Raw genomic sequence first — 10,002 nt, 5'->3', positions numbered from 1 at the left:
TTCACAATAATGAGTGTACTTGGCAATTTACAGTGCTGACAACTCCAGTTTTCTTCCTCTGCTGCTCAGGTGGTCAAAGTCACACAAGTGCCAACAAATTTTATAAAGCACAGGAACAGTGCTTCTGACTCAGCAGGGCTTTGTACCAAAGTGAGGGCAGGAGAGGTATTGTGCCAAGAGCCCAAAATTGGCTGGCATCTCTCAATAGGAAGTGAAACAGGAAGATCACCTTGTAAGTAGGCTTGGTGCCATCCAAACAGATGGGCTGAAGTATAAGCAGCCAAGCAGTCACTTAGGAACACAAAAAGGAATTGTTGAAGGCACATTTCCAAGCATGAAATGTCAGAACATTTGCCTGTGTCAAGCATCAAACCTGAAGGGAGGGATATGTGCAAGTAGTGTGGGATGAGTTAACACTGAAAACAAACATGTAAATCTGTCTTGGATCCTTTCCTGAATCCATTGAAAGATTTTTTTGTAGCTGTGAGACCTAGAAAGGAGGAGTGGGAGAAGAGTCCTGCAAAGCAATATTATTTCACTACCGTATGCATCACTTTGCACAAACAGTGCTGACAAAGTAAAGAAATTATTTCTTTTGCCTCCCACAAATGTTGATGTGCAGGAGGAACATAGTATTCTCTGGCTGGTTAGTCTTTAGTAGCTGTATTTAATAGCTTCAGGATAAATTGGGTAGTATTTACCAAGGTCTAAATAAGAGAAAGATGTAATGGCCTGGGTAGGGAGTGACCTTAGAATAATCTGTTATGCACAGAAACATACCTCAGGAAAGACTTAAACAACTTGGAGTCATTGACTATGGAGTTGTAGTGAGGGCTGAATTGCTTTACTGTAATAAGAACCCAGCTCTGTGACTTCTCTGCATAAAAGGTCAGCAATAACAAAAGACAGAGGGAGACATCCAAACTTCCATAACTCTGAAACTCAAGAATTTAGGATGATAATTGATAGGAATGTGCTTTGCTGCTTTTGCATCCACTACAAAAGCCAGACAAACACTTGTCTGCTGATTAAAGGTGCAAAGCAGAGAAGGGGTCATAAAGACAAATGCAATGACTTGAAAGGAAATGAGATTGCAGGTAAGATTCAAGGCAAAGCTCCCAGTTGCAAGCTAAGCTTTATCTGAGCTTGCACTGTTATACTCTGTAACTGGTGCTTGCAGTTCCAGTTTAGAAAGCAGGGAATGAAAGAAAGCATTAATCTGACTGAAATCCACATAACAGGATTGTGTGTGAAACAAAAGTGAAACCAGACAGTGCAGTCGGCGAAATACAGCTTGAGGAGGAGGGGTGAATGTGCTGGAAGCAGCAGTTTTCTAACCTCTTTACTGCAGCTGAACAAGCTTTAAGCTCTAAGAGGCATCAGGCATAAGGAGGGGTAGGAAAAATCAGGACCTAGTTACTGTTATTTGTTTTTTGCAGCAGAATGTTCTTACCAGAAGTAGAGCTGTTTGAGCAGGCTGCCAGGGAAATGATTTGCATTTGGTAGAACTGCCCCTCAGTTCTTGCAGCTCACGCTGCCCTTGTGGCACTTTAACACTAGTCATTTGTTGGAGGCTCTGCATTTGATGTTTTGATTTTCACCAGTTGCTCTGCAGAAAAGGATTGTGCAACAGTCGAGGACTACGAGTCTTTGGAAAGAGGCAGAAAACATGCATTCAGAACTCCAGACAGGGAAGCAGTAAGAGAAATTGCCAAAATTATGGATAATCTGCTGCATAAGTCTGTCTTCTCCTGTTTTATAAAGCGTCCTATACATGTGATTTGGAAACTTATATCATCAGTGAAAGCCAAGAGGATTCAAGAAAAGGTAAAAGCAAATTTTAAAAAAATAACTACTTCAATTGTAACTCTGGGAATGACCTAGCTATATCTTAAAGGGGAGGATCACTAGTTTAGCTGCGCTGTTTTCTAAATGTCAGTATCTGTGAGTAATGGTTCTATGTAGGATTTGATGGGAGCACTGTGAATTTGAAAAAAATTTGCTCTGAGAACAAATATTTTTTGATTCTGAGGAAATTACTGGACACTTAAAGCAATTGGAGTCTGAGACCACAAAGCTTTAAATAGTCATTACCTGTCTCTTGAAGATCACAGAAGTCCATATTTCCTGCTGTCAAGAGTTGTTTTCAGTGTAATTCCAGTTCATCTTGAACCACTCATCTCCATACTAGCTGGGCAAAAAAATTGTTGGACTTCCTTATATTCAAGACAGTCTTGAATCTGCTTGTTATGCTAAGGGGAAGGTGGGGGGGGTATATTTGATAAAATTAATTCCTATATAGGTATATAAAATAAACCAGGCATTCCCTCTTTTAACTCCTCTCTTAGCCATAAGCTTCATGCTGTGCTATTCTCTATTCTGTAAGGGCTTCATGTTTGCTAAGAGATTTTCTTTCTTCTGAGATCAGGTGTAGGCACTGGTCAGTATTTGGGCCCTTTGTCATGTAAATATGTGTTAAATAAAAGGTTGCATTCTTGGCAGTAGGGCTTGTAACCTGATTTCTTAAATGCTTTGGTAGATCACGATTTCTTGACTTAAATGCAACATGAATATCCTTAGGAGAACTGAATTGTAATCTGAAGCTGTTGCTGTTTCACGAGGAAATGGACGCTGTTTAGCATGGGCGGGGGGAAAGGGGTGAGTGTGGAATGAGGCCGTCTCTGATGAGTTATTGTTCCTTTTCATCCAATATGTGCTGGATATTAAGCTGTGTGATGAGCATTCAGAAGAACTCTATAACAAGAGCTGAAATTCTGCATTCCTTTGAAACAGTTAAACTTCTTTGCTCTCTGTGTGCTAAACGATGCTGAATAGCATACTTCTCCAAATCAGAGGTCATCAGGCAAAGAACGACACATTCCTTTGCCATGATATATTTTGGAAAAAAAAAGTACGAGGGTTGTAACTGGCAGGGGGTGGGTGGGAGGGAAATCTGCTTTTCCTGTTTTGGTACAGTAATGTTCATTATTTTCTTTCTTGCTCCTAATGTTTTTACAATGGCTAACAGCTCAAGCACTGCATGCTTAAAGAGACATCGTGTTCATTCTCCTTGGGTTTGTCAGATGTTGGCAGGGCTGATACCACATAGTAACACTTGCTGCTTTGACTCTACAAACACAGAGTGCAGTTTTGCTCTGGAGGCTGCCCTGCATGGTATTGAAAATAAGCTCTTTATTTCTGAGGATCACATTCTTTTATTTAGTAGGGTAAGTCCTTGGGATGGTTCACTTAATACTGACTGAATGTCTTTTAATAAATGTTACCAGTAGATAAATGCTTTTTTCTTTGAGGATTTTTATTGTTTTCTCACTATTCACCCTTTACTGATCTCAGTGGGCATTAAAGTTCCAGAGATCTTAGCACATTCTAACTGCTATTGTCATGTTCTGTTCTGATATATTTTGTCTAATGCTTGTCCAGTCACAGAGACAAAAAACACAAGGAAAGGATTAATGCAGGGTTAGTTGGCTAAAAAGTTTAAAGTTCAATATTTGTCCCAACAGCTGAACTTCAGAGGATGCACAGAACAGTTGTGATTTAAACATTCATTGGTGGAATTGAATGAGAGAATCAGAGATTGAATTAGAGAGCAACCTGTAACTTGATGCTAAATTTAATCATTCCACTTGCATGAGGATGTGAATATCCTTAGTGCAATATATTTCTGGCATTGCTGCTTACACTGCTGGAAGAAATCCACTTAATCAAAACAAGCATTGATGTGGTTATTAGCATGTTAGTCCTGAGACACAAAGCTTTATCAATATAAAATGAACTGAATGTGGTGCTACTATTCATTCTCTTTACATTGCTTGATATTGTGCACTGAATGTAATGAGGCTTGTTGAAGAACTGCTGTTCACTGTGATGTTCCAGAAAACTTATGCATCCTAGGAGACTTGTTCTCTGATCAAACATTTTAAATGAAATACAACATTAAAATAAGTGTAATGGCTACAATCTGAGGTTAGCTTTGCATGCTCACTTTAATGAGTTGCAATTTCCTCTGGAAACTGACAACTAAAAAATCCTGTTTACCAGTTGCTTAGAAACTGATCATCAGTAAAAGCATTAGACATCAAATATCTCAGTAAAAACTAGAGCTGGGAAATAAATGTGTATTGTTTAGAAATGATAGAGTCTGGAAATTACCATGGATTTTCATGAAGTCCATGATATAAACAGATTATAAGAAGGACATGTGTATAGATAAGAACATCCAGACTTATACTAAGAAGGATAAACATCCTTGCTTCAGGTATACAAAATGGTTCAAGAAGACTATTTCAATACTGGCAGTGTATTAAATGTTTATTTTCTTGGATCACCTTCTGGAATCATTCCTTACTGAACACATGAGGCCCAGGAGCATGGACTTCAGGGAGTATGTGTATGATCCAATAATGGAATTATTTATAGTCTTTGAGATTTTTCTCTGATTTTTAATTCAAACTTGACTGTTTTAAAGCAAAGAAATCTGAAAGCTTTTTAACAGCCTTACAGAAATGGTATGAAACTGTGTTTTGTGGCTACATGGTAGAATTTGTTTGAGAGTAAATGACATTTTAACAGCATAGTTTAGGAGATAATTCTGGTTAAATGAGGCTTTTATCTAGACCTCTATAGCTCTTTCTTAGGAGAATATGTATTTTTTTAAGATCAATTCTTATCTAATTCTATACATTGAATGTTTCCATTAAAATTATTATGATAAAATTTTTTGAAGGTATGAGGTTTTTAATATTAATTCAGTCTGAGTAAGGAAATGAAACATGCCACTTATTTTCTTGTCAAACATAAAGGGCCTATTATTTCAACACATTTAAGCGGTCTCTCTGCTTAGATAAAAAACAATAGAAGGCATGTATGTGGCTTGTTTAATAGTATTTATGCTGGCAGGATTATCTCCCTTCCTTGAAGTCATTTTTCAATTCATTTGGCAAGGCAAGATATTATTTTCTTTTGCCTTTGTTGCTAGTTAGAGTATATCTCATTAAAATTTGAGGAAATTACTTTTCAAGAGTATTGTAAGGTTACCTCTTTCCAAAACATGGCCATAAAGCTTAGACTTCCTGTTGAAAATTCCAGCTAGACCCAGATAAAATCTTTTCCTGGAAGAACTACAGGATGCTTTTTTCATTCACAATCAGTTTCCAAAGGGTGTGTGACCAATGCTAAAGGAAATGGAAGAACCATCATTTTGTGCTGAGGAACCACCATCTTTCCTCCTGAATCCCAGGAGTAAACAGACATTTCTTACATCATGTCCAGCCAAAGCTTCTTTAGAATTATTTCTCAGCTACACACCAGTCATAAGATGAATGCTAAAATAATTTCTCTAGCTATTAGTTCCTGCATAAGAGTGATACCATCAATGAGGTTCTATACAGGAGAATTAACAGATGGGGCTTTGTCCTTTAGGGAACCCACCAAATGAGCTTTGGGAGCTCAGATCTGAGGCAGCATGGCGTGGTTTGTACATTGTGCTTGCCATTGAGAGTATGTTTCTTTAACAATTAACACAGCTGCTTTGGCAGAACCCTTTTTAGCCACTTTTCTGAAGGAAGTGAGCTGTATCTGCCCCTTTCCTCCAGTACCTGAAGAACTAACTCATGGATAGAGAGTCTCAAAGACGTGAAACACCCACACACTTAATGAAAATGAGGCTGGTTGGTAAGAGGGGAGGCATCCTATTAAAACTGCCTTTAAGAGCAGCATTACATCAGAGAGATCACGCAGGGGAGAATAATCAGCAGTACTTAGTGTACTGGAAAAGCTTCCATCAGTGTTTGCACCTCTCAAGTATTCAAAAGAATAATTCCCAAAGCCTGCCCTGGAGAGCACACCTGAGAACATCCACTACCTATCCCTGGTAGTCGTTGATTGCTGCAGCTCAATCAGTTTACAAGTCAGTCAACCAGAGGACACCAGACTGCTGGAGACTTGGCAGGACATTCCCTTATTCATGAGGGACCTATTGCCATTAAAACATATTTGCCTTCCTCAAGTTTACCAATCAAATTAATTTAGAAAGCAATGACTGAATTGAGAATAGAGTTGGATAATAGTGTCTATGCTGAATGGCAATAAGCTGTCTTTCCTTCAAATCTCTGTTCTAACTGTGATGGGCAGGATTTGTAGGTCCTTCAAAGGTCTGAGTAGGAACAGAGTACAGATTCTCTTGTGAGGATGTCCTTCTAGCAACTTATCAGATGCTTGCTTGTTTAGTGCATTGTTCTTTTGCCTTATCTTTAGTTTTCCTCAAAAACGGCAAACCTGTTCAAGTCAAGGTCTTATCTCAAAGTAACTGAGGATTTAACACTATCTTTGAGAAAGATATGCTTACAATGGATGGGTCTTTAATCAAGGAGAAAAAAGCTTACAGACTGCATGCAAATAGGTTACAAAATACCACCTTTCAATCTGTATTTAATATCTGGAATAATTTATCTGCTGTCAGCCCATACTCTGAATTTATGGTTAGAAATGCTTATAAAAGACTTTATACAGATGAAATAGACATTACAGTCCTTGTGCACAGTTTAGAGGTGGAAGTTGTGTGTTACATATACAGTCAGACTGAAATAAAGAAATAATTTCTTACAGCTTTAAAATCTACATTAGCTGAATCAAACTGGCACTCTACAACTTCATGTGCAAATGAAATTCTTGTATGCCAAGCAACATTAATGTAATTGAATCTGACATATATTTGACACACAGTTCCTGAAATACAGGACTACAAGCATTTAAAAATACACATTTCATGACTTTTGCAAGAATCAGCTCTTCTGAGTGGGAAAAACTTCAGACATCTAGTTAGCCTGGAGAAGAGATACTGAGGATGCAGCTAAAGAACAGGACATGATTTAATCCAGTAAAAGATCTGGCAGCTTTTGCTGAAATAGCTGGCACTTGATCTCTGCTCTAAGATGAACAATACCTCCCATTCCACACAGGTGGAAGTGATTCCACTCTAGCATTCCACTCTAGCTGGAAGTGATGCTGTCTCTTAGTGTGGAGAGATGTGTCTCTCTGGAGAGAAGGGATCTGTGGTTGTTAGTGTTGTAACAGTGATAATGCTTTTATTATGGCTGTGATAGTTCAAGTACTACTGCTAGCTTGTAAAAAAAAAAAAAAAAAGTAAGAAAAGAGAGTGGCACTCTGGCTTTGTTTTGCTTTTCTAAAGATTCCTATATCTGAAGATGCATTTGGTGTAGGTGCCTCAGTTTTACAGTGTAAGTTCTCTATAAAATACATGAGTATTACAAATGACATAGTACTTCACTACTAGGGTAGCTAAGAAATCAGTATAGCTATTAATGGAAAGTTCATTGTAAGGGCTTTATCGTATCTAGTTAATTTTGTTTAATAACAGTGGTATTCTTACCTCTTGGTATGTAAAAACTAATGTATATGCTAAATTTAAGATGACCCTTTAAAAATGCTGCTTGCTTTGAATGACTAAGGCACTCTGATTTTTGTGGTTAAACAGAAGCTTGACTAATTTTTCTAATGAAACATTTTTCCTCATTTCTCTTATTTGTGTTCTGAAGCACAAAAAGCTCTGAATGTTGTGCATCCCCAGGATGTGGTATCTCCAGAATATTCTCTGGGGCTGATGGATTTTATGTTGTTTAATATTTTATACTTAAATCCATTGTGTCAAAACAATTACTATGATCTAACTGTTCCTTTCAGTTCACAAATTCTTTTGGAAAACTCTAAATCTTCTGATAGAGATGGGTAGCTCAGGTATCTTCTTTGTCACATTACCTTCTCCTAAGCTCACTCAGATCAATATTTGAGAGAGTGCATCAGGACAAATCCCCATTTGGCCCGATTTGGCTTTGTGCTAGACTTTCTCCTGTAGTCACATAGAAATTCCTGTCAGAACTGTATGAAGTTTTCCAAGATTTTGTAGATTCTTTGTTTTTTACCCAAAGCAGATTTTCTGCTTGAATTATGATCAGTGGCATCAAAGCTTGAATGTTTTGCCTCTACAGATAAACATCTTTGTTGAATCACCATCTTATATTTCAGTCATAGGCTAGGTCTTCATTGCTTTGTGTCAGACATGAGCAGACAATTTTCCAAGCATATGCTATGTCAATCTATATAGACACATTTTAAGATGAGCAGGTTTTGGTGTTGCCACAAGAAACCAGCAACTGATACAAACCACTTGAAGAAACCACTAAGCAAGGACCTTAATCATAAGGCATTGAGCTTTTGCTTTTTTCACAAAAGCAAAAAGGAGCTGTTTTCCAAACAGAAATCGTAGAACTTATCTAGCTGCTGATGGACTGTGGCAGCTCTTGCCTTATGGTTTATTCAAATTCTTATTTTAATATGTTGAAAAAGTGTTAATCTAAAGGGTCAAGTCTAAATTTGAGATTTCTGAAGAAATCTTACACCACTGACATTTTAAATAGGTTTGTAGTACACTTCCTGAAATACTGTTTTTCATTTAGGCATTTTTTGTGACACAGATATCACATCAATCAGATATGGCCAGGTTGGATGGGGCTCTGAGCAGCGTGGTTTAGTGAAATGTGTCCTAACCCATGGCAGGGAGGATGGAACTAGATGATGTTTAAGGTCCCCTGCAACCCAAGCCATCCTGTGTTTTGACAGTTCTTCGTGTAGGCCAGTATCAAGACTGAATGTTTGCTGCTCACAGCTGTTGCTTGGGAAGGGAGGGGAGTGGGGCACGCTGACTGCCACTTCTCAAATCTCAAATGAAAAACCTGAACAGAATAGGCTGTGCAGTAGAAAGCTTATTCCCTCTTTAATCCTTAAGCTCAACCCTTACAGCTTTATTTAAATAACTGGTAGAACAGTGCTTGTAAACACAAGTATGTCAAGGACTGAAAAACAAGATAAAATATTTGAAAACTAAGATATATTCAATTATTGAAGCTTTATTTGATTACAAATGAAACAAATTATTTGCAACTGAAAAAAAAACCCTATCTTATCCCATGGTTTTCTCTCCTTTTCATATAAGAATATGTCAGATGCCTGACAGATACAAATGGATTAGATTTAATTTTTGGAGCCTTCATGTTAGCATTTCTAATGTCATGGGGAGACAAGGAAACCAACAAAGCAACAAAGCTTAGGGAGCATTTAAAGTTCTGAGACAGTCAAACAAAACAGATGCTTGATTCCTGTTTTCTTAACTGAATTTCCTCAGCTGTGCCCTGTCAAATTAGTTTCTTACACCATCAAATGTACCAACCATGTGCTACAGTTAAGAGGTACTGTGCTCATGTGCAGTCAGCAACACATTTATTTATTTACATTTCTCCCCAGGAAATTAGACAGAAATATAGCAGCACTACTTTTTAAGCATATTTTTAAAATAATCAGAGCAGAAACTGCTCAGAGGCATTAAAAAAGGCTAGGTGAAAATGCTTTTGGGTGTTAGAAATTTCAGGATTCTCAATTGCAACCATTACAAAAATGAATTACCCTTTCAAATTCTGATTTCTTTTCAGAGAAATTTCATTTGGCCTTTCTATTCAAGTTTTGAGGTTCATGCCTTCCAGATTTTCTATTCAACTAAAGGGATTAGAAGGCTTTTTCAGCATAGGAAAACTTCTTTTATATAATGGCACCATTCCATAAACCAGCTTGCAATATCAAACAATACGATATTAAAGCCCAGGAACTACAAAAGCTTAAACAGAACAGTGTTTTAGGCATCAGGCTTTGGGTTGTAACCTTCCTCTGGCATTCATGCCATGTCAAACCTCTTTATGGTGTTCGCTTTGCATCCACAGGAAGTTTGTTCCAGGCAGCTACAGCCTATGCCCAGCCCTGAAGACAAAGCAGGGAACCTGAATTAGAAAAAGCAATCTTAATGATAGTGGTCATCTTTCATAGCAACACAAAGCATTTGCACAGAGGGCTAAAATAAAAAAATATTTGCAACCATCCTATGTATAGGACTCAGAAGTGCTGGCAGTGCTGCTG

The 10,002-nt window shown here is 37.8% G+C and overlaps 1 protein-coding gene across 2 annotated transcripts in view; it reads left to right on the top strand.

Moving 5' to 3' along the window:
• Positions 1 to 1,293: 1,293 nt before the first annotated feature.
• The window catches only part of ATP2C1 (ATPase secretory pathway Ca2+ transporting 1), a 63,633-nt gene continuing 54,924 nt past the window's right edge, over positions 1,294 to 10,002 (top strand). Inside the window, exon 1 of one of the 2 annotated variants that reach the window (XM_056483045.1) lies at positions 1,294 to 1,827. In XM_056483045.1, coding sequence (XP_056339020.1) covers positions 1,720 to 1,827 — 108 coding nt within the window. In that variant the 5' untranslated portion in view covers positions 1,294 to 1,719. The remainder of the gene's footprint in view (positions 1,828 to 10,002) is intronic. The other variant, XM_056483044.1, reaches the window with a different exon arrangement.

This window comes from Oenanthe melanoleuca, chromosome 2, assembly GCF_029582105.1.
Source record: "Oenanthe melanoleuca isolate GR-GAL-2019-014 chromosome 2, OMel1.0, whole genome shotgun sequence".
In the NCBI taxonomy this organism is placed as follows: Eukaryota; Metazoa; Chordata; class Aves; order Passeriformes; family Muscicapidae; genus Oenanthe; species Oenanthe melanoleuca.
This window is presented reverse-complemented; position numbering and strand designations above follow the sequence as displayed.